This window comes from Cololabis saira, chromosome 14, assembly GCF_033807715.1.
Source record: "Cololabis saira isolate AMF1-May2022 chromosome 14, fColSai1.1, whole genome shotgun sequence".
Taxonomy (NCBI): Eukaryota; Metazoa; Chordata; class Actinopteri; order Beloniformes; family Belonidae; genus Cololabis; species Cololabis saira.
Window position 1 is genome coordinate 1781834 of NC_084600.1, and position 26034 is coordinate 1807867.

At 40.3% G+C, this 26034-nt stretch overlaps 1 protein-coding gene across 6 annotated transcripts in view; it reads right to left on the reverse strand.

The window, feature by feature from the left end:
* The window catches only part of LOC133459453 (protein furry homolog), a 103618-nt gene that overhangs the window by 73395 nt on the left and 4189 nt on the right, over positions 1 to 26034 (reverse strand). For 4 of the 6 annotated variants that reach the window (XM_061739398.1, XM_061739395.1, XM_061739394.1 and 1 more), the window contains exon 1: positions 17574 to 18334. The exons of 1 other annotated variant lie outside the window; for it this stretch is intronic. In XM_061739398.1, the coding sequence (XP_061595382.1) occupies positions 17574 to 17838 (265 nt within the window). In that variant the 5' untranslated portion in view covers positions 17839 to 18334. Of the gene's footprint in view, positions 1 to 8231; positions 8262 to 17573; positions 18335 to 26034 lie in introns of those variants that run through there. One more of the 6 variants, XM_061739397.1, reaches the window with a different exon arrangement.

The following is a 26034-nucleotide window of genomic DNA, read 5'->3' on the forward strand; positions in this document are numbered from 1 at the left end:
CCTGTACATTTTAGCATTGAGACATATTTCATAGTTTTTGGTAACATTTCCATTTATACCTGATTCAGGCGCTCTCGCCTGTCACCATTTCATCTTATGATCAAAGAATCTTCCAGGACAGAATTACTCGTGTCATCGGTGAACATCTCTGCCTTTTTTAAAACTCTATCCCAGCTTTTTGAGTACATCACTGCCATCAGATTTATAGATTTACTTGTATACACTGCAAAAACTCAAAATCTTAACAAGAATATTTGTCTTATTTCTAGTTAAAATGTCTCATTTCTAGTCAAAAAAGATCTCATTACACTTAAAACAAGAGTCATCACTGGAAAAAACAACAATTTTCACCTGTTTCAAGTAGATTTTCACTTAAAATAAGTAGAAAAATCTGCCAGTGGAACAAGATTTTTTTGCTTGTAATGAGAAGATAAATCTTGTCCCACTGGCAGATTTTTCTACTTATTTCAAGTGAAAATGTATTCGAAACAGGTGAAAATTGTCAAATAACAATTTATTTTTCTGGTAATGACTGTTGTTTTAAGTGTAATGAGATTTTTTGACTAAAAATGAGACATTTTAACTAGAAATAAGACAAATATTCCTGGTAAGATTTTGAGTTTGGGCAGTGTACATACTGTACATACATGCACACACATACTGTATGTTGAACTGCAGAATACTGTAACTGAAGCATCATACGTTTACCAAATAACTCAAACCCAACTATAAAGCACTAAAGGAGGCATGAATAATTGAAGGAAATTCACTTGCTGAAAACATGCTGAGAAGAATACATCATTTAAAACACTTTTCTGCTCTTTTTTCTTTCCCAAAACAAAGCAACTTGTGTATTAACAACAACAACATCAGGTCTATCTGAACTTCTCTGGTGGTACGACCTGATCTCACAGGAGAGGTGAACACTGTTTCACATACAGCACAGCTCTTGGACTCATCACACATTGCGCTGGTGAAACTTGAGCACTCACATGATGCAAATACATGTGCATATGAATGGACACCCCGGTACGCTTACCCAGGCCCTTGATAAAACTGATGACACTAGCCCTGCTCCATTTACTTGGCACTTCCATGGTGCACTGATAGGTTAAAAAGTCACCGCGTAAAAAAATGGGAAGAGAGAAAAGAAAAGTGGCGCAGAGGAGGAATGGGACGTCAGAGGGTGTAAGAGTCAGCTTCCGTCAATTTAAAAAAGTTATATCTTGCAACGGGACCTCCGTCTTTAATATCCATTAACTCCTCCATACCAGGAATTACAGACATCACAGTTGAGCCTGGCCGTGACTCGTTGTCTTTTCACGCGAAGAAAGCGAGTGAAGCTCCATCCTTCAGAATATAACCCACACAAAGTGGAAACCAAGTGTCACAAACAGTAAGAGTGCGGCGGAGTCATTTCAAATCAAACTGTAAGGAACGTAGTATCCAGCACAGAGGTGCTTTAGCCAGAGTTAAACTTCCCATGTGGTGATAGAGCTTGATGCGTCATCGCTGAGAGAGAAGGTGTGATAGTGTCCTCTGAAAATAACAGAAGAGACAGCCAGTGCTGACTTATCCTGCCATGAGAGAACTCTACCGACGGGCTTTGAGGATAATTCCAATGTGTCGCTCCGGCAGAAGTTTGGAGAGAGCAGACGCTCCGCATGGCTCCATGTCTGGTAGCTGCACGAGCTTCTTCAGGCCAACTGTCAGTTTCTACATCAGCTCCACCTCTGACCTGCCATCTCTCATCTGGACAAGAGTTCCCGTGACCTTGAGATCCATGAAGGCCATTAGAAGGACGTACTGATGTGAACAGCTTCTCTCAAAGAGGTTTATGTGGCTGTCTTGAAGTTGTCAGTAGCAGTTTAGTCAAATGTGCTCCTTGTGGAGGTCTGACCAGAAGAGTTGGGTTGGAATTCCAACACCGCGCCGACACAGAACTGAGGGGAGGAGGGAGGTGCTATATATAGAGCGCTGGCGGTCACCGTCTTACATACCCTCCACTCCCACTGACCCCTACTCATACACAAGTACACACAAACACAAGTGAAGAACACACACACAAACACAGAGGTGTGAACGACCACACAAGGGAGGAAAACTAAGTAACATGCTTAAACTTAAAAGCCAATATGGCCTTAATACGATTTAGGAAAACGAGGTTGACTCCAAACAGAAAATCCATTACCGCTTCATAATGACGTAAATGTAAAGTGTGTTTGTGTGTGTGTGTGTGTGTGTGTGTGTGTGTGTCAAAGTGCATACTACAGGCATGTGTTTGAGCCTCGTGTTAAATGAGACACAAGCATCAGAGCAGTTCCTGGAACCCTTGTAAGCATCTGCATGATTCAGCATTTTATATACAGCGGGGCAGAAAAGTATTTAGTTAGCCACCAATTGTGCAAGTTCTCCCACTTAAAAAGTTGAGAGAGGGCCATCATAGGTAACTTCAACTATGAGAGACAGAATGGGGGGAAAGAATCCAGGAAATCACATTGTAGGATTTTTACTGAATTTATTGGTAAAATAAGTATTTGGTCACCTACAAACAAGAAGATTTCTGGCTTTCACAGAGCTGTAACTTCTTCAGAGGCTCCTCTGTCCTCCACTCATTACCTGTATTAATGGCACCTGTTTTAACTGGTTATCAGTATAAAAGACACCTGTTTTAACTGGTTATCAGTATAAAAGACACCTGTCCACAACCTCAAAAAGTCACACTCCAAACTCCACTATGGCCAAGACCAAAGAGCTGTCAAAGGACGTGAGAAACTAAACTGTAGACCTGCACCAGGACCAGGACCAGGACTAGACCTGGACCAGGACTCAGACCTGTACCAGGCTGGGAAGACTGAATCTGCAATAGGTAACAGCTTGGTGTGAAGAAATCTACTCTGGGAGCAATTATTAGAAAATGGAAGACATACAAGACACTGATAATCTCCCTCCATCTGGGGCTCCACCAAGATCTCCCCCCGGGGGGTAAAAATGATCACCAGAACGGTGAGTAAAGATCCCAGAACCACACGGGGAACTAGTGAAGGATCTGCAGAGAGCTGGGACCGGAGTAACAAAGGAACCATCAGTAACTAGGGATGGGAATTGATACAACTTTTACGATTCCAATTCAATTTTCGATTCTGCTTAACTATTCGGTTCTTTATCGATTCCCTTATCGATTTTCATTTGGAAAAAGAGGACAACAATGAGGCAAATGGCGTTAATATAATAGGAAGTGTTCATTAGTTAATTAGTTGCCAGCCATATTATTAGCCAAGGAAATGCTAACGTTGCTGCTACTCGGTTGAGAATTAATGAGGTTGGTCCGGAGCGGATCGAAAATGTGACATTGATTGATAGTTATTGTATGTTGTGTGCACTAAAGTTTTTGCATGTTGGTAGTATTTCCTCCCTTTGACGAAATATTGACTTGGCAAGTATTGCAAAATTGTCTTGTTGTCGTCTTTAAAAGCGAATCGTTTGCAAAATTTCCAAACGATTCCAAGGAATTGAAACACTGGGAACCGGTTCTGAACAAGAACCGGTTCTCGATTCCCATCCCTATCAGTAACACACTACGCCTGTCATAGTTGGTCCTCCCGCCTTCAGTGGTTTTCCACTCCCCTCTCTCCTGCTCACTCCATCTGCAGCCACGCCCACCTCATCAGCCACTCCTTTCACCTGCTCTCCCAGCTGCAGCTCCTCAACAATCAGGACAGCATAAAAGCTCCTCTCTCCTGCACTCTCACTTCCAGATCGTCACTCTATGCTTAGATGCAAGACCCTCCAGCATTCCCTGTCTTGACCTCCCGTTGACGACCCTCCCTGTTCCTTGACTCTGCCTTGTCTCCTGCTCTCCGGTGCCTGAGCCTTGTCTTGCATTCCTGCCTGCTCTTCGTCCCTGTTGTGGGTAATAAAGCAAACCAGACAAACTACCACCATGTGCTCTGTGTGCTCCATTTGGGTCCAAAACCTCACCCCTTAACAACGCCGCCAGGGACTTAGATGAAACCAAGATAGAACACCAGACCTACTGTGAAGCACGGGGGTGGAAACATCATGCTTTGGGGATGTTTTTCTGCAAAGGGACCAGGACGACTGATCCGTGTAAGGGAAAGAATGAATGGGGCCATATATGGTGAGATTTAGAGTGAAAACCTCCTTCCATCAACAAGGCATTGGAGATGAAACGTGGCTGGGTCTTTAAGCAGGACAATGATCCAAACACATCGCCCCGGCAACGAAGGAATGGCTTCTTAAGAAACATTTCAAGGTCCTGGAGTGGCCTAGCTGGTCTCCAGATCTCAACCCCATAGAAAATCTGTTCTAGAGGAGATCTGCATGGAGGAATGGGCCAAAATACCAGCAACAGTGTGTGAAAACCTTGTGAAGACTTACAGAAAACGTTTGACCTCTGTCATTACCAACAATGACAAAGTATTAAGATGAACTTTTGTTATTGACCAAATACTTATTTTCCACTATAATTTGCAAATGCATTCTTTTAAAGTCCTACAATGACTACGTTTACATGCAGTCAAAATTTGGGTTACGGTCAATATTCCGGTTACTGAAACATTGGGAATAATCTGTTTCCATGTGTGAGCAAACGGGGTTATCCCTGTTTACATGGTGATTAATCATTTGGGATATCTGGATCAAACCAGCGACGCACGGAGAACATCATGACGCAATTCCCCTCATTTCCGCTTCTTCTTCCTGTATCCAAATCCAAAACAACAACAATAACAGCAGCTGGCTATCCCGGTACTTTCTACCGTCTATAAATGCCAAAATGTTCATATCTTTCATTACATTTATAAAGTGATTAGTCTCTTCCTGGTCTTGCGTTTCTCCATGTTTATAAGAACTTCCTGGACTCAAAAGAGCAAGATTCCTTGCGAAAGGTGCAGAAAACAAATTCCTGTTCCTTTAGATGGGGAAATCCCGTTAGGTGTTTACATGACCAAAAATTCGGGTTAGAAAAGGAGTAACCCAGGGGTCCTTTTCAGGTTTTTAAAAACCGGAATATGAGCTAATTCTGGTTATTCAAAGGGGTTATTGGTGTTCACATGGCCGTGCGCAATTGCTAATATTCCGGTTAGAAAAGGGTTATTGACTGCATGTAAACTTAGTCTCTGTGATTTCCTGGATTCTTTCCCCCCATTCTGTCTTTCGTAGTTGAAGTTACCTATGAGGAAAATTACATGCCTCTCTTATCTTTTTAAGTTGGAGAACTTGCACAACTGGTGTCTGACTAAATACTTTTGCTACACTGTATATGTATTAAAGATGATTCAGGAGAAATTGAACACGTGCAGATAATTATGTGAAGGTTTATGTTGGTTTAACAACATCTCAACTTTTCACAAGTTTACTGAGTGAAAATAAATCAGGGAAGGAACTGAAATGCCAAACAGATGGAAGACATAAAGAAATTGTCAGCTGTTGATGATAAAAATTTGAGTGACTAACGTATCAAATATGTGATTCTGTCTCTTTTACTGATGGGAATTCCTTTTCTGAGTTTACTGTACATAGGAAGTTTATGTTACTGACTTGAACTGTTGGATTCTGTGAGTCCGTCCTCAGTTAGAGAAGTTGTAGATACTTCATCATAAAAGCAAACACTTACACAGTGAATAATGGCTAGCGTGCAGCGAGACGCAGAGCGACGTTACAGTCAGACATCACTTATGCTGATATAAGGGCGAAGACATGGACTTGAGTTTTATGTTTATGTTTTTGAACTGTAAGAAGAATTGCATTCTTCCTTAATAACAAAGAATGCAATTAGTCAGACAATAACCACAAACAAACACTTGCTGTCTTCAACAACACCCAGCGGTGCCAGACCACCGGAGGAGGGGTTTGTGTGGGGAAGTTACTGTCCCTGTGGGACCGACTTTAACTGACAGATGCTTCGTCTGCAGAAATACAGCTAAAAACTAGGCCCCCTCTATTACTGTATTAATACAATTAATCCAAAAATATATAGTATAAATACAATTACTTAAATATGCAGATATGCAGGTTACAGTTATTTTGTTTTATCTAATAATAGAAGTAAAAAAATTAAAAAACAAATCCTAGTCGATGACTGTTTTGAGCTGTGTGATTATTAGAAGGATCGTTTCAAGAGACATTTAGGCTGCTTTCACACCTGTCCCGTTTGGAGCAGTTGTTCCGAAACAGGGACCTAAAGATCGGTTCGTTTGGTATATGTGAACACAGCAATCACGTTCGGATGTGGGACAAAACAAGCGAGCCGAGATCTCCTAGGAGAGGTGGTCTCGGCTCGCTTCCATTCCAGACCTGGAGCGGTTTGTTTGTAGTGAGAACAGAATCCACAAAGCAACCGACACAACTCACTCATAACTGTGGTTCAACCTTTGTTTTTCCCGGGGTACGGAAGAGGAAACTCCTTCCGCGTTAATTTCTGACCAATGAGAGAACAGTTGGTTCATGTTATTTGTTAACAGCTTTGAACCGCTACAGACGGTTGCCTTGTGAACACAAACGCCACAAACGAAAAACGAAACAATGTATCGATTTAGCCCCTGAATCAGAACAAAACAAACGGCCACAGGTCTGAAAGCAGCCTTAGGCCACGTTTACACATAGCCGGGTATTTACAAAAACTGATATTTTCCCCTCTACGTTTTGTAAAATACCCTCATGAATACGCTGTTAAGGTGCTATGAGCAGCCAAACCTACAGGGGGCAGTGTAATGAGAAGATAAAGTCATGCTAGCCAATCAGAATCCTGGAAAAAAACATCAACAAATGACACGTGTGAAGCCTGAATAATATGGTTCCGCGTTAAATCGACGGCGTAGCCTACGTACGGTGCGCGTCGCCGCGTACCCTACGCGTAGGCTCTGCGTTGGTGTAACGCGGAACCATAAATCAGCCTTGACTGCCAGTTACTTCCAAGACGGAACAAGAGTCTTTCGTTTGGAGTGACAGAGAAGTGGAGTTACTTTTAAGTGTGACTTTAGAATATAAAACAGGTAAAATACAAGAAAATATTGACGGTGGCCAAACAAATTGTAAACACAGGTCACACAAATGACGCTGGTGACGTTTCTGTTGCATAACGTGACGTTCTGAAGCCTAAATCTACGTTTCCCTCTGTTTACAAGCAAATGTGAAAACTGAGTTTTTGCAAATCTCCACTTTGTCCGGAGTTTTCAGAAATTATCGTTTTTGGTGACTTTGAGCTTCGTTTTCGTGTAAACGAACGGCCAAAACGCATGAAAAAAACACGGTTTTTGCTACGTGTAAACGCGCCCTTAGTATTGTAAACCTGAAACACCAACTTCAACTGACCTTCAAACCTTCTGCAGGAAATCCTAATCATGACCTTGGCGCATCCAACCCGGCCTCACACACGTCTCCTGTCGCCTTAGGGACTTCTTTCTGAATCATGCCTGGCTGTGGCGTCAACACATCCGTAGAGCTGCTGCTACGGTTGTGGCCCGTTGACCGGAGTTTACAGCAGCCAGCGGATGACTTTCATGAAACCGCCCCGCTAACCACACACGTAATCACAGTAAAACATGTTCATGAGGTCTAATGATGGGCCCAGAGAAACGAGCTGAGGGACGGTGAGGGACGGTGAGGGACGGTGAGGGACGGTGAGGGACGCTGGTGCTTTTCATTGCAATAACAACATCAACAGAGCCCCCATGGCTCACCGCACAAGCCTGTACATCCACAACAACTCCAAATCCAGTGAATTCAGCGCTACTGTACGTGAGGGTTGCCAAATGTTTACATGGAAACTGTAACGGGAGCTGCTGCCTGGCCTCGTCTCTGACGCTTAGGCTGGTAAACAATAACAGATAAACTGGTAAAGAGATCTGAATCTCTTGGAACCTATAACAGCACAAAGACAAAAAGGTCAATAGACTCATAACACATGTTGACAAACAAATCAGTTTTATACTTCACAGAAAATGATGCTGAGCAATGTGCTGCATAATTGATACAGAAAACTGCTGAGGAGTCAGTCTCAACCTCTGGAGCTGTTATCTGCTGCTCAACCACTTGCCATCCATTATTTCATTACGTAACACTGTATTACCAAATATTGACAGTGTGGAATATGTGATGTGCTAATTGTTACAAAAACAAAATCAAGGTTAAGTCTACACGTTAGAGGATCGGCGGATGAGTTTGTTCACCACACTAGCAATCAGTCACCACTAGTTAGCTGTACTCACTGCCTCCTAGAGACTTGAGGAGAGACTTGATGCTGATGTCAAAGAAGCCTGAATCCTGCTGGCTGGTCGCCATGGCTGCAGAGGCTTTGTCGCCACGGTGACAGACAGCGGAGTGGGGGACAGGACGGCAGGTTGAGGCGTTGTGGGCAGACGGAGCAAGAGAGGAGTGAGAGGATAGGAGAATGTTTTGAGAGAGAAAGGCAGTAGCAGAGGGAGCGAGGGAGAGAGCGCTGCGGACGCTGCAGCTGCCTGCTGCTGAGAGTGAGTGTGTGTGTGTGTCTGTGTGAGTGTGTGTGTGTGTTTGCAAGCAAGTAAGAGTGTGTATGTCACAGAGAAAGAGAACGCGCTCAGCCTTTCGTGAGGTCTGTGTTGCTATCTAGCTGGCTAACACTCTCCACCCACCCTCTCCCTCTCTCTCAGGACAGTGATGCACAGATGTTGGGAGATGCAAGCAGCCAATCCTCTTTGAGGAAACACACAGAGAGATAAGGAGAGGGAGCGAGAGGATGAGAGGACAACAAACAGGAGATCGCACAGCATTGAGCGGGCAGAGAAGACAGGAAGGACAAAAACTACCGAGCAATTACGTTTGACGGTCTAATGACAACATGGTCATATTTCTGCATCACGTCGGGCTGTCGCCTTCCTGACCAATGAGAGGCCAGAGAATCAGTGATGCAGGCCAATAACAACTGGTGCTGCAAATGGAAATGAGTTTATCTTAACCTTCGGTGCATTTGTTGTGAAGTCTTGTGGTTGCACTACAAAAACTCAAAATCTTAACAAGAATATTTGTCTTATTTCTAGTTAAAATGTTTCATTTTTAGTCAAAAAATCTCATTACACTTAAAACAAGACTCATCACTGGAAAAAACAACAATTTTCACCTGTTTCAAGTAGATTTTCACTTAAAATAAGTAGATAAATCTGCCAGTGGAACAAGATTTTTTTGCTTGTAATGAGAAGATAAATCTTGTCCCACTGGCAGATTTTTCTACTTATTTCAAGTGAAAATGTACTTGAAACAGGTGAAAATTGTCAAATAACAAGTTATTTTTCTGGTAATGACTCTTGTTTTAAGTGTAATGAGATTTTTTGACTAAAAATGAGACATTTTAACTAGAAATAAGACAAATATTATTGTTAAGATTTTGACTTTTTGCAGTGTGGAACCAACATTCAGAGCTGACACATTTTGTCCATGTCAATCATTTCAATTTCTTTCCTTAATTCTGTTATTGGTCTCCGCGCTGCATGTGTTCATGTATTCCCTTAAAAACACACTACTGAATGAGATATTTCTATAAAAAATATCCCAGTTTCAATAGATGAACATATCTACAGCACAGATTTCCTCTATAATCTGTAAGGCTGGAAAATAAAACCAAACCAAAAAATAATGTTTAAATAATTGCGATATTTCCTTGTCCTAATCTAGTTCTTAATTTCTCCAGTGAAATAAAGAAAAAACACCTAAGCTCTTCGTACCGTTTTCTTTCTCTCCAGAAAAAAAAGACAAATGCTTAGCTGTCTTCATCCATCCATTTTCTATAGGTGCTTAATCCTGCACGGGGTCCCAGGGGCCTGCTGGAGCCCATCCCAGCTCATTACAGGCAGAAGGCAGGGGGCCACCTGGACAGGTGGCCAATCAAACAGTAATCAAACATTCCACACGCTTATTCATTGGAATGGAGGGTATATCAGTTATTGATGATGGATAATTCAAATATCTAGTGTCCTCAGCCCCCCATCCCAGCTACTGGACTGTTACAAACACATCTGTTTTAACTGAAAACTAAAGACAAAACTAGAATATTACACATATACGTCTACGCACATCAATATTAATAGTCGACAGCTTACAGAATCTGATAACTATGGAAGAGTATTAGGGCTAGGCAGGAGAAAAATAAAAATAATATTTTAGAGGTGGAAGATTTTTTTTTCATTATGCACAAAAATGCGAAATGTCGAGAAAAAAGTCAAAATGTCGAGAAAAAAGTCCAAATTTCGTGAATAAAGTTGAAATGTTGAGGAAAATGGGGAAATTTTGACTTTATTCATGAAATTTCGACTTTATTCTTGAAATTCTATTTCAACATTATTCTCGACATTTTGACTTTTTTCTCGAAGTGCACAATAAAAAAAAATCTTCCCCTCTCAAATATTTTTTCTCCTGCATGGCCCTAATACTAATAATGGCAAAATAATCCCGAATTGAGTATGTTATTGCCTGCAGTAGCAATGCTGGCCAGCACAGCGCTGCCAGCAGCTGATTCCGTCCTACTATTCTACTGCTGCTGCTAAGCTCCTGGCAGATCTCAGTAGATCAAAAGCTTAAGTATAAAAGAAAGCATAACTTCGCTCTCTCCATCTTTTCCACACAAATGTCCAGGTAGGACAATAATGCTATGGTTAAGAGAACAAGAGTGGAAGTACAAGTAGATAATTAGGGTCATCACGTAACTCCCTGGACGAAGCGCAGAAGCACCGGAGGACATGTGACTGGTAAATGAAGGGCTACCAGAGAAAATGAGTGGAACCTGCAGAAAATACAATATCCTCCTGCAGCTCACGGGAGGGCCAGAAAGCACAGGATGGCCTAGTTCACATTATCAGACAATTAAAGCCGAATCTCAAAGGGGGACAAATAAAACAGAAAACGGCGACAAGCCCGGTCCTGTCTGCAACTTCTGCTTCCTCCGCTGCAGCCCGTGGCAAAACACTCACAACAAATCAGTGTTAACTGTTCCAACAGTTTCTACTGACTCCTGCTGACTTACTGGTGTACAGAGGACTCACTCAGAGATGATCCTAACTGAACTGTGTCACACTGTGTCAGACACTCATTTTCCTCACCAGAGTTCATGGAAATCCAAGAGACGTGTCTTCTGACAACATTTTAACACCCATTATGAAATGATTTTTGAAGAAGTATTGGATTTTTTTAGCAAAGTAAAGATGATGCATGCTGTTTTTGTGCAAGAGGTAGCAGCCCTAGTACCGGTACGACAGAGTGAGCCACACCTTTCATAACAGCAAAGGTAAGGTAAATATTCCTAAATATACATGCAGCATGTATCTTTGGCAAACAATTTGTTTAACTAGACATGCACAAGATCCTCTATGACTGTGAGCAGCTGTTTGGTCAGAGAAAAGTGCAAATGGCAAGTGTGGGTGGGAGTGAACCTCATGGCCAGAATATGAAAATCTATTCAAATCCATGACCTACACTGAGAAAAATGGGGGGGATTTGCTACGAGAGAACAACTACAAATATAAAGCCTGGACATAAAGATGCAGGCCCCCTTATGGAGCTGCTGGGATTCCTCACATTCTGAGCAGAGGCCTGGGCATGCCAGCTGCTGGAATGTGACTCCTCCACACACACCGGCACAAACACAGACACCCACATACACTCACACACACTCACACACACTCACAATCACACACACACACACTGATACACTCATACACACTCATACACACTCACCCACACACACACACACACACACACCCACTCATACACACTCACACACTCATACACTCATACACGCCTCTGGGCCAATGAATGAGAAACCACTTGTGTGTCACCTGATCCCAGGTTAAATATAAGGAAAATATAAAAAACAGGAAAGATGAGGTTTTATGATTTAAGACTATTTTGCTCTGCGAATGAATCACTCAAACCAAAAAGTTTCTCATTTTGGAGCTAATTTTGGTTTATTTGTGTTTGGTAATGGGCCGGCATGAATACAACAACTGGTTTTATGAAAAGCCACGTCTAAAGGTTCTCAGTGTGGATGTTTTTGGTTGACGGTCTTAGAACTGGAGGTAATAGTTTTGTCCAGTGAAATGATTTTGTTGACACATCTTACACAATACTGTATGTATGGATTTGATCATTGATTAGCAGAGGTGGTAGCAACGAGTTACATTTACTCCGTTACATTTACTTGAGTAAGTTTTGGGAAATGTTGTACTTTTAGGAGTAGTTTTGAATCACTATACTTTTTACTTTTACTTGAGTAGATTTGTGAAGAAGAAACTGTACTTTTACTCCGTTACATTAGGCTACGTTGAGCTTGTTACTTTTCTTCTATCCCCTCCGCGTACGCGTCAATCTCATGACATCACTGAGACATTCTTTGAGAAAAATGTTTGTTTTTGCATGTTTTGTATACACAGACATGTATATATATATATTGTATATACACAGACTCAAACACACACAGAGTTTCTATGAGTTCATGGGCTTGTTCTAGTTCTGCCTGGTTAAAAAAGAAAAGTACAAAGGCTGGAAATTTTGTGCTACTTGTGCTTAATTTATTTTTTTATTCTGTAATCTGCAAAACAATCGTGTGGGGAAAAAAACACTCTGACAGCTTCCACTGGTTGGCTTTTCTTGATTATCAAGAGGATTGAGATTTTTTTATCATCCAATCTACGGATTTATTTAATTGTTCTTACTCTCTTCATCGTTTAAAAACTACAAAGCATTCCGCACTAATCTGTCGGCCTGGCGTGTGTTTGGTCCTGTCAACTGTTTCATTGTTTAATTGTTTAATTAGGATCCCCATTAACTACAACATGACTGTAGCTATTCTTCCTGGGGTCCGCCAACATTTTTAAATAATACAGTACTAAACATAATATAATAAAAGCAAACCAAATAAATTTCTACTAGATAAAGAGAATATCAAATTAAAATGTTTTGTCACATTTACACAGACTCAAACACACACAGAGTTTCTATGAGTTCATGTTTGTTCTAGTTCTGCCTGGTTAAAAAAGAAAAGTACAAAGGCTTGAAATGTTGTGCTACTTGTGCTTAATTTATTTTTTTATTCTGTAATTATTTTATTTATTTTATTATTTATTAAAGTACTTGAATTTATTTTAAGTTTATTTTAATTTAAGCCATTTTTTATTTTTTATTAATTTTAATTTATTTTATTGATTTAATTTGCCTGAAGATGATTATTTTGTACTTTTTTCTGTTTGAATGGTTGTGTTAAAAAAATAAATCAGATGATACTCAACAGTTACTCAGTACTTGAGTAGATTTTTCACCAAGTACTTTTTTACTTTAACTCAAGTAATTATTTGGATGACTACTTTTTACTTCTACTTGAGTCATATTATTCTGAAGTAACAGTACTTTTACTTGAGTACAATTTTTGGTTTCTCTACCCAGCTCTGTTGATTAGCAACCTCTGCAACATTATTAATGATCTCATCTCTCTATTAAACCTGTCCCACCAGACCCTGCCAAGAGTCTGGGTACTCCCTGGACAGATTGTGACTTCATCTCAAGGCTTTTATACACAACGTGCACATGATGTTTCTCATGTGCAGCAAGCGGTGACTGGAGCGCCATCCCAGGAGCTGCAGTCCTGCCTCATTTTAGTTTGGTTTTATTTAACCAAAAAGTAAGCCAAAACTGGCGTTTATTAAAAATCTAATCTGGTGCTGTATGGAAGAGATGGGGAAGGGAAAGTAGAAAGAAGATCACTTCACTGGGATAACTGTAATTGTGCTGCCGAGTGGCCGATCTGCCAATTAACCTCCCGAACCCGAAAAGAAGAGTCCTCCTGTTTCATGTTGTTCTGTGCTGCCATCATTCATGTATGGAAGCCCATTTCCACCAGTAAAAGAAAAAAAAAATATGAAAACTTAAAAAATAAGCTTAAAAATATCCCAAAAATTCGAAATTATGAGATAGAAAGTCAAAATTATGAGATAGAAAGTCAAAATCATGAGCTAAAAAGTCATAATTATGAGATGGAAAGTCGAAATTATGAGATAGAAAGTCGAATTTATGAAATAAAAAGTCATAATTATGAGATAGAAAGTTGAAATTATGAGATAGAAAGTCGAAATTATGAGATAAAAGGTCGAAATTCGAAATGATGAGATAGAAAGTCAAAATTATGAGATAGAAAGTCGAAATTATGAGATAAAAAGTCGAAAGTAGTAATTTTTTATTTTTAAGGCTAAGTTTTCATATTATTTTTTTTCTTTTACTGACTTCCATATTAATGAGAAGGAAATCTTAACTTGTTAAAAACGTTTGCCTTTACTTCCAACGAGCAGATAGGCCGTTAGACTGCAGGACTGCTGAACACAAGACAACCGGAGAGAAAATGGGAATGAAATTCTACAGCATGTAAGTTAACGCAGGCATGAAGTCAGCTTCACACTTCACACACACACTGCTTTGCAGCTTTGCAAGATAAAGCTTACACTTGTGGATAATTAAACATGCTCTAGCTTCCAGAGTACAAGGGACGGCATATTAGGGCCACCAGGCCTGTTAATGCTGCAGCTGGAGCTGCGGCCAGCATTTCCTCCCTTGGTTATTCAATTAAAATGGTGAAAAGTGTCCTCACATGATGTTGCCAAATTACTGGCTGTAAGTACCTCCAAACAATCGTGTGGGAAAAAAAAACACTCACAGCTCACTGACAGCTTCCACTGGTTGGCTTTTCTTGATTATCAAGAGGATTGAGATTTTTTTATCATCCAATCTACGGATTTATTTAATTGTTCTTACTCTCTTCATAGTTTAAAAACTACAAAGCGTTCCGCACTAATCTGTCGGCCTGACGTGTGTTTGGTCCTGTCAATTGTTTAATTGTTTAATTAGGATCCCCATTAGCTACAACATAACTGTAGCTATTCTTCCTGGGGTCCGCCAACATTTTTAATTAACTACAAAACATTTGTAGTCTAAAACTTCACAACTGCTCTAATACAGAGAAAAAGAAAGAAAAACATACATTCAACAACAGTCATAACCAACTATGTTTCAATTTCCAGCATGTCAAACAATCAGTCTCAGCAGCTGCTTGTTTAAGTCATCTCTATTTCAATGTTCTATAATTGTTACTTATACTGATTCAAAAGATGTTGCTTAACTAATAATTTGAATGTTCTTATGTTGTTTGTTTGCGTGAAGTGTTTGGGAAATAAATTCCACTTATACATGGCTCTGTACACAACAGTCCTCGTACCAGCATTAGAATTCACTTTTGGCAGCAGAATCTCCTCCAGTTGCAGGTATGGTGATATATTTATGATAGTCAGAGCTGTAACATCCTGGTATAGTCTTTGTTATGCACATATTTCTAATAAATGATAATAATGAGTAAAGTAATCTGTCACTAACCAACTGTGCAGAAGGGTAGTTACTCAAAAACTGTTTGAGACACACGGTAGTGTCTCTGACACAGCCGGGTTGATCAAACACACAACTCTGGGGAAGAATGTGTGTAGAGCAGGTTTTCCTGCTCCCCTCACGTCACCACGGCACTGAAACCCTCCAATATCCAGCTTCACGGCATTTCTTGCGTCTACAGTTTGACCTTTGAGTTTATTTTCGATCAGCAATCATTGAAAAATGTCCATCCAACAAAACAAGAAAGGGTACATAAGTCTGACCGAAAGGGTTACCTTTGTAATCCCTACCTACATTCATTGAGAAGCCACTATGAACTTGTCCTGAGAGATGTGTTTGTGCAGGTGGAGTTCCCCCGCGCAGCTCACCGTGTGCTCAGTTTGCTTTTCTTCTGAAGTTTGGCTAAATCCCGCAGGAAGAAGAAAATTACACTCCTCCACCTTCTGCTCCACTTGATTTCCATGCTTAATTATTTTCAAATGACTTTCACACAACTTTAACACACGGGTCTTTCTGGCAGGACCTTTTTAGTGAGCACGGTTTACATTAAAGAAATACCTTTGACCCTTTAGATGGTTCATACTACCTCTCTACCATGATGAAATCTGTCCCTGTTAACTCATCAGAGTGAAAATGAGCGTAAACTCTCCTGGAGTCTGACCTGGCTGCGACCTACAGCAAAGGCGGACAGAAACACTAACTCTTTGTTTTCCAGAACATTTATTACTGCTGTAACTTTGTTTTTTGGTAAGAAACAAGGGCAGAGCACCAGAAACATCCTGCTACTGTAAGATTGCAGTTTCAGGCGCAGACACCGTTGTTTCCAAATGCAACATGTGTTTCACTGTTGCAGTCGTTATAATCAGGCAGGAGATAAAACGTGTATAAGCAAGGAAGAAGGTCTATAAACACAATCGTTCCAATGTTATTCAAACGTTTAACTGTTTCATCTTTTTTTTCTATCGTTTTCTTTTTGGTAAATATATTAAACATTCACCAATGGAGAATGATTTCTTTACAAATGAATTGAAGAGTACTTTTGTTTCTGTGACAAGTACTTCAGGTGGTGGTATTCTGTGACAGCTGGAAGTGTTCAGATAAGGACTGAGATAGAGCTCTGCGCTGGGAAAAGAGCCGTACTGCACGTGTGAGGCTTGTTCTCATTCTGCTGGTAAGGATTTGCAGAGTAAAGCGACTGTTTTCTCCCAACAACTGGTGGTGTTTCGTTACATGGACGAATGGCTTGTCCATTTACTCATATTTATAAAAGAACCATCAGAGGAATTATGACGGCATATCCGGCAGTACCTGATACACCACAGAGTTAGACAGTAAAAATAAAAACCAAACAAAAAGAACAACCGACCAGCGGCAGCTTTTGGTAATGTAACTTTACGCAACAACTGCAGCTTGGGAAGACACACCACGATGGATCCAGGAGGCCCAGGCTTTCCTCCGATGTGTTGTGGATAAAGATGATCATTAAAATATCCTGCGTATGGCGCAGCGACTCTAAAGGCAGTGGAAACGTAAATGCCTACAACCCATATGGAGCGGTACCCAACCCTGTGTCATAGAGAGAATACCAGTATCAGGGCATTACTTTTCAGAGGGTCTACAACAAGGGTTGGCAACTCTTTAGCGCCACCCTAGTGGCACCAGGAGCTTTTTCAAAATGTTTGACCTTTTTTTTCCTTTTTTTATTTTTTTTTCTTCCTTTTTTCTCTTTTTTTCTTCTCCTTTTTTTCGTTCCTTTTTCCTTTCCTTTTTTCTAGACATTTCGACTTTTTTCTCAACATTTCAACTTTTTTCTTGAGATTTTACTTCAACATTAATCTCGACATTTCGACTTTTTTATCGACATTTCGACTTTTTTCGCAAGATTGTACTTCAACATTAATCTTGACATTTCGACTTTTTTCTCGAAGTGCATAATGAAAAGAAAAATCTCCCCCCAGTTATAACTAATATAGAAACATGCAGCATGTGTTGCCTTCATTCTAAGGCTTATACAAGACTTTTCATTTTTTTGCGGCTCCAGACATATTTGTTTTTTGCGTTTTTGGTCCAATATGGCTCTAAAACATTTTGGGTTGCCGACCCCTGGTCTACAAGAACCAGTAAAAACCAAAGCGGAAGCTCGAGAACTTCTCTCCACCAACCTCCAAGTATCCTGCTCCTCTTTCTGGGCTTGGACTGGATCTTTGAGAACCTCCCAGTGAAGGCACTGGGCTCAAACATGTCCAGTGACAGGGAGGCAATGCGTTCCAAAACAATCCCATCCTGGCCCTGGTTCTGGCCCTGGTTCTGGGTCTGGGTTTTCACATCCCGGTCCTGACCTTCCTGCAGAGAGTGGCTGTCACAGTGATCTGAAGCAGCGGTGTGAGCCTTGAGGCCGGCAGCGGTTCCTCCATCCTCTACAGACATGCCCTGCGAGTGGCCGGAGGTCGGCCTGGCCCAGACAGTCACTAGTCAGAACCTCTTCAGAGCTACGACGGGTCCTCACATGGTTCCACTGGAGTTTAAGTAGGAAAAAAAACACCAACAGCCTACAAAAGCCTTGTTTTAGACAAGCAAAACTTCTGGTAAAAATCTCAAAAATAAATAAATACAAAAGGCTCAGTTCTAAAATCCCTGTCTCCTTCTCCCTTTTGTCCACATTTTGGCATCCAGTTTCCTCTCGGGGTTTCTCCCCTTCATGTCGAGTTCATTCAATCCAGAGACGATGATCTCATTGCCTTGTTGTTACAGATACACAGCTCTCCTGAGAATTCAGGTTCTCTCTCTCTCACACTCTCTCGTTTAGGATAAAAAAGGAAGAGTTAAGTCCGCGTCTCCTTTTTGTGTGAGAGATTTCAGCCTCTGAAAAGATCAGTCTTCTTACAAACTTGTGCTCTCAGCTGCTTGTAGATGTTTCTGTCTGTCTTTGTCAGCCTTTAGTGTGTGAGACACAGCTGTGTTTCTTTGGTCTCAGGTGGTGTGCAAGGGAGGGATCCAATTCCAGGAACGCAGCTTGATTGGGTGGTTTGGGAAGTTTGGGTGGTTCTTCCGTCCCCACTCCCTCTCATACACTTTTTTTTCCCTCTTGTTTTTCAACTACCTCCCTCTCCCGACACTAACAGACTGTTTGGCTGATGAGAAAAGTATTTCGGTCTTGCGCACTCTTACGCACACCTGTTTCCTCACTCTGGTTTCATTCTTGGTCTTTTTTCCTCATATAGGAGTAAAGCATGACAGAGTAGCGTGCATGTGTTTGGTTCGTATAGCCACAACAGGACATGCGGGTACGAGTGAGTAAGAGTCCCAGCCCTTGCGCTCACTGGTCGAGGCTGTTTAGCCAGTTACTGTAACATCAACATGGTAATGGTGCAGGATTACTGAGGGCAGACACACCCATCAGCACAGGGGGAAAAGAGGCCAAACAAAAACAGGAAGAATTCCGAACAAAACCCAAATATTTTTGCCAAAGTCAGCTTTTAGCCTTGATTATCAGATGCATTTTGAAGATAAGTGTGAACCATTGTGATTAGTGTAAAAACTGGGCAGCTATACAAATGTTGAAAGCTCCTTTACCTTATTGAGGACCTGGTACAACTAGTACTAGTACGTAGGGAAGAAAACAGGACAGACATCCTAGGAAAAGTGAAAATGAAATGTACCATTTTGATCTACAGCAATAATCAGTAATTATCGTGGTAACAGATATGGAACTCCAACCTCACATTATCAAAATCTCTGTTTCTCTAGAGATTTTTAAAAGAAATGTATCATCTCATTTAATTCACATTTAAAAAATGTCACAATTTTTCTTTGTTGATTTTTTTTTTTTGTGGTTGATTATTTTTTTATGTGTTGATGATCTGTAACTACTGTATGTAGTCTAACCTTCTTTGTTTTTTGTTTATAGTTTTTGTCTTGTTGTGTTTTTTTGTTTTTTGTAATTACTGTTTTACTTCCTAAACTGAGGGGAGGTTTCGCTGCATAAGCCTGTTGGCTTTTTGACCTCTCCTGTCATATTTGTTTTACTATTTTGATTTTAAGTGTTACTTTTATTGTGTGCAAACTAATAAAAATTAAAAAAAATAAATAAATAAAAATCACATGTGCTCATCTAATACCGTCAGAAAGACAGTAAAGAGAGCATGTTTGAAAGATTGTCAGTTATAGATTTTTCACCGCGTTATCTTAAAATCTAAATGCTTAGTGTCTGCAGGTAGGTATTTGTTCCTCTCAGGAGATTCCTACCCTGAGGTGACTTCCTGCTGTTGACACCACTATTGTCATGACACCAGTTCCACCGGGTGTCTCAGTCAAGAGCTCATTGGTGGGTTTAAAAACAGCTAAACTCTCACATCCTGTGTGGACAGTCTTGCCACAGAAAGTTTAAGTATCACGGCTGCTGACATGAAAATGTGAACTCTGTGATTTGTGGCGTCTTCTGTCGTTGCTATCAATCTGTTTACTGGGTGAATATTTTGTGACAACAATATAAAGAACTTCTGAGATTCAGACAGTGTGGGAAGATGCTGGCATTAACCGGCGTCAAGGAGCTCCTCCACTCTTGGTTGAACAACTGCACGCACACAGCCGGAGGCGCGAACACTCACTCATGAGGGATCACATTCCATAAAAGCAAAATTGATCAGCATCTTCAGGAAAAACTACTCTGCATGCCAACCTGCAGATCAAATCTGCTGCAGGCTTGTAAAACACCCTCTAATTTGCACAACCTTAACCTGAACAGAACCTGTCTCCTAATGCTGCTCCAGCCAATCAGAGGCAGGCTACTTTTTTTCTTATGTAAAATATGGCAGGTGGACAAAAGTGACAGAACCTATCGGTGTAGATTCAGTGGAGTAAAAGAATAAAGAATCTAAGAAATTGCACATTTTTTTAAAGTGATTATCTAACTTGTTTTTCTTTCATTTTGTAAAAAACATGTCACTTAAAAGTCAGAGGTTTGTGTTTCACCATTAACCATCTGGCAAAGAACTAGACAAGGGTGGCAAACAAACTGAGGGAGGCACGGTGCCAAAGTCAGTTAGAGGCGTGCCATGCCCCGGGGGAGTACAACAGGCAAGTATTAAAGCACACTCTTTCTTAAACAAACAAACACACGCGCACGCACACCCACTAACACTAAAACACTAGATTGTTTTGGCTCATTGACTCACATTACCCAACCAAACCAAAACCAGAGAATTTGATAATGATTTGAGGAACATTAGGTAAGGATCGTACACATTAATATTTAGATTTATTGACCTTATGCTGAAAAAACACATTATTATTTGCTTACGAGTTTTATATAGTGTATTCTATTTCTCTTAACATTTACATGACACAGAAAATAATGCAACTAATGACCCCATGCCTATGTGACATGATGCTCCCAGTCAAAGCTTTGAAGACGTCCATAAGGACATCCAGGTAGAACAAAAACAGTTTGTTCGTTCGTTTTTTTTTAAATTCGAACATGTATAAAAAAACAAGAAGAAAAGATAAGAGAAACAAATACAGGTGGGCATTCCACCACATAAAAAAAAAAACATCAAAACACATATTTCAAGTTACATGTTCAAAAATCCCACTCCCTTTCCACAACTAAACATAAATTATATGCCTGTATTTACTTTTTATACTATACTAATTTGTATAAATAAATATATATATATATCATTTTTACAAAAATAACCAGATGTAAGCTCTATCATAAATATAATATAACTATGATATAAATATAACTATGATGTAAATATAATACATACATCTAAGTATACAAACATACAAAGACAACATGACAAAACAGCAAAACACACACAGCTGCTGATCTTTAAACACAGTCTTCACTTTTATACTATATGTGTTCTAATAAACTATGTCTTTATATTTCTTCTTAAATTCTTCTTAAACAGTACATACTGTAAGTGTCTCCCTAGCATGAAAACCACGTGTATTGTTCCTATTCTGCACTGACTCAACTGAAGTCTGGGACATGAGCTATGAACGCAGCAGTCTTTGTCGTACGTAAGAGCGTGTCATAACGTTTAGGTGTGTGCGTTCCCAAAGAATGTACTAAGATAAGGTTAAGGTTATCAGAAAATGGTATTTAAATGGCTGTTTTGTATTCACTTGTTAAAGGTCTTTTTTGTTGTTTTAGCCACCCTCCTTTAAAAAAAAAAGTAAAGTGGTAATAACAAAAACAAAATGACACCACTGTATTTTGTTTAAAAAAACCTTCAAGTCAGAAAGTTTCAAAATGCTTGGGTTCACATGTAATATGTGCAGCGGTAAAAAGGGGGAAATTCCCCCTTATATATATACGGTATATATATATATATATATATATATATATATATATATATACATATATATATACATATATATATATATATATATATACATATATATATACATATATATATATATATATATATATATATATTTTTTTTTTTTTTTTTTTTTTTTTTTCAGTTTTAATTAATGTATGTGTGTATGTGCTGTTTCAAAAATAAGCTCCATTTGCTTCATTTCTACTAAGGAAACAGGAAAATCAATGTATTTTATGAAAATAATCTTAGAGCAAAACATAACAACTGAGTGTCTTTCTCATATGGTCTATAATGTGAAGATCAGCACACTCCGGATAGCATCGAATGTACTCATAGATTTAGCAAGAAATCGGAGTTATCGTTTTACAGACTGCTGAAAAATAAGCTTAAGAGAGACAAATGGATCGCTGCAATTCACAGAAACAACTGGATTCCAGGCACCGAAACGTGGATTTGTGGTTCCCATTTTGTATCAGGTAATGTTGGATTTTTGGGTAGCTAACGTTAAACGGTCAAATCATAAAGTTCGGTGTCCTCATCACTTTAATTTCTACAACAAATCCTGCCTTGAAGTCGGACCAAAAGTCAAGACTTTTTTAAGCCTTCAAGCTTTGCTTCGTGTATTTCCCTGGCGTAGAAATTAAGTACATATAAATATCAGGAAACTGGATTCGTGGCCAAATATTAATGTCCATGGACCACTGGTTCTTGGGGTAACTGTACGGGTCACTGTCAAGTCCAACTGCCTTTAATTTAAGCCCATAATCGGCTGTTATCCCGTCTTCTCCACTAGTTGCAGCCATTTTTGCCACTCAGTGTGAGTAAGGGGGCTGGTCCAGTGGGGAAATGACGTCAATGCAAACACTCTATACTACCAATTTTCACTCAAATACATTCTTCTCTCTAACGGTTCTAAACAAATTTATGTTCAACTACATATCCTTCTTTGAACATAAAAATTGGAATTTGAGTCAGTTTTGCATACAGAGATGCTTTTGGTTATTTACTGATTTACTGTCAATGATAATTATTATCTTTTCTATTTCTTGGTGTTTTGAATTATAGAACTGATTTCTACTTGAATAAGCCTGGACATGAATTATGAGCCTAGTGCCACCCTTTAACCAATGTAGACATACTTTGGATGACTGGGACAACCAAACACATCCAAACACACACTCCAACCACAGAGTCACAGCTTGTTTTTTGCCTGAGTTACTGCGGAAATATAAACAATTTCTTAGCAATACCTCCTCCCCTAGCTCAGCAACCATTTTTGTCCTATTTTATCCTCACCATTGTGGCTTAGTGTTTACATATTTCCGTCTCTTTAACGACTTAATACATAGCCCTGTGTCCCTGCTAGAGAAGTGGTGCCATCCAGTTTCATGTCCAGTCTGAAATATAAAACTATTTCCTGTCCCACACTGACATTTTCCCAGCCCAAAGGAGCCGCGAGGAATGTGATGTGGTGGCGTTTCAGTGCTTCTTTATTACAAAGAACAATTTCCTTCATTTATTTATTTCCTCGTTACTCTCATGTCTATCTTTTTTGCTGTTTGCAAACATTTGTAAATTGATTAACCCATAAATGACTAGCTTTAAACCTTTCATTAAACCTTTCATTCATTTCCCTTAGACTTGTACTTCTGCCTCATGTGTCCTCTTCCGTCTCATGTTAATGCTGATGGATACACAACCTCACCCCATAAACTATTGCTTTTAATCATCATTCTTCACCATATCATTTAAAATACATCCCCGGAGACATCTGCTACCAGGGGAAAACGTTTTCCTCCCCCTGTCACTCAAGTATGTTGTTGAAATGACATGGCCGATGCTCAGCAACCTGGTCTAACAAGAGCGCCGAGGGGATAAAAACGTTTACCTGAGGCTTGTGTGGCAAAGCAAGACTCCAGCGCAAGGGTTCACTAGGATGAGGGAACAATTAACAACAACCGTTGTATCACTGCAAGAATCACTATCTTTGTAAGAAGGATGATGATATTCATTTCCAGTCGTTTTTTAAGTTGTTGCCAGTTGCTTCGTGACACTTATTTTAGGAACATATGATCTAGGACATATTTAGAGAACTTTCCAACACAAGTACAAAAAAAAAAGAAAATTCAATTCAGTTCAATTCAATTTTATTGATATAGCGTCTATTACAATACAAGTTGTCTCTAGGATCTTTCCTGGACTCAGAACATAAACCCCCGAGAAATTATTACATAAACAATGGCAGGTGAAAAGTCCCGTAGTGGGAGAAAAGCCTTAAGACCAACAGTGGCAAGAAAAACTCCCCTTTAGGAGGGAAGAAACCTGGATCAGGACCTGGATGATAAGGGGGGACCCTCCTGCCGAAGTTCAGCTGGGTAGAGCAGGAAAAGGGAAACCAGAAAGAAAGAATGAAGAACAGAAAGGAGAGACACAATGGTTAGTTGGTGTACTACAGGAATAACTATATAAACAGATGTAGACAGCAGACACTGAGGTGGTCGGGGGGAGGGTCAGGATGTCAGTATGTCCAACAGACATCTATACAGACAGCTATGATGATGGGATGATCAGATGAGGGGACTGCAGGTCAGCAGCTCTTGAAGCTCTGGTCTGCAAACATGCACAGAATAGAAAAGGAGGGGGCAGACCAGCACAACAAACTACAAGAACAATGGAGAACAATGGTGGTGATGAGATATTTCTAATTAATAACTAAGGGGTTAATCTGAAGAAAGGAAAGAAAAGAAGAGGAGAGAAGGAGGGTATATGGGCACCGCTCAGTGGATCATGTCGGTGTTCCCCTGCAGCGTAGCTCTATAGCAGCGTAGCTCTGAAGCAGCGTAGCTCTATAGCAGCGTAGCTCTGTAGCAGCGTAGCTCTGTAGCAGCGTAGCTCTGTAGCAGCGTAGCTCTATAGCAGCGTAGCTCTGTAGCAGCGTAGCTCTGTAGCAGCGTAGCTCTGTAGCAGCATAGCTCTATAGCAGCGTAGCTCTACAGCAGCGTAGCTCTGTAGCAGCGTAGCTCTATAGCAGCGTAGCTCTACAGCAGCGTAGCTCTGTAGCAGCGTAGCTCTGTAGCAGCGTAGCTCTGTAGCAGCGTAGCTCTATAGCAGCGTAGCTCTACAGTAGCGTAGCTCTACAGCAGCGTAGCTCTAGAGCAGCGTAGCTCTGTAGCAGCGTAGCTCTAAAGCAGCGTAGCTCTATAGCAGCGTAGCTCGGTAGCAGCGTAGCTCTATAGCAGCGTAGCTCTATAGCAGCGTAGCTCTACAGTAGCGTAGCTCTACAGCAGCGTAGCTCTAGAGCAGCGTAGCTCTGTAGCAGCGTAGCTCTAAAGCAGCGTAGCTCTATAGCAGCGTAGCTCGGTAGCAGCGTAGCTCTATAGCAGCGTAGCTCTACAGCAGCGTAGCTCTACAGCAGCGTAGTTCTGTAGCAGCGTAGCTCTGTAGCAGCGTAGCTCTACAGCAGCTCTATAGCAGCGTAGCTCTATAGCAGCATAGCTCTACAGCAGCGTAGCTCTATAGCAGCGTAGCTCTATAGCAGCGTAGCTCTATAGCAGCGTATCTAGGATGATGTTTCAGACCAGCTGCTCTAGTCTGGTCCTGCAGCTGCAGCTACGACTACTGGCCCTAAAACACTAGAGTTACACTAACTAGAGGTTTACTAACACTAACTAGGGGTTTACTAACACTAACTAGAGGTTTATTAACACTAACTAGAGGTTTACTATCACTAACTAGAGGTTTACTATCACTAACTAGAGGTTTACTAAACACTAACTAGAGGTTTACTATCACTAACTGGAGGTTTACTAAACACTAACTAGAGGTTTACTATCACTAACTAGAGGTTTACTATCACTAACTGGAGGTTTACTAAACACTAACTAGAGGTTTACTAACACTAACTAGAGGTTTACTAAACACTAACTAGAGGTTTACTAAACATTAACTAGAGGTGTACTAACACTAACTAGAGGTTTACTATCACTAACTAGAGGTTTGTTAACACTAACTAGAGGTTTACTAACACTAACTAGAGGTTTACTAAACACTAACTAGAGGTTTACTAACACTAACTAGAGGTCCACTAAACACTAACTAGAGGTTTACTAAACACTAACTAGGGGTTTACTAAACACTAACTAGGGGTTTACTATCACTAACTAGAGGTTTACTAAACACTAACTAGCGGTTTACTAAACACTAAATAGAGGTTTACTAAACACTAACTAGAGGTTTACTAAACACTAACTAGAGGTTTACTAACACTAACTAGAGGTTTACTAACACTAAC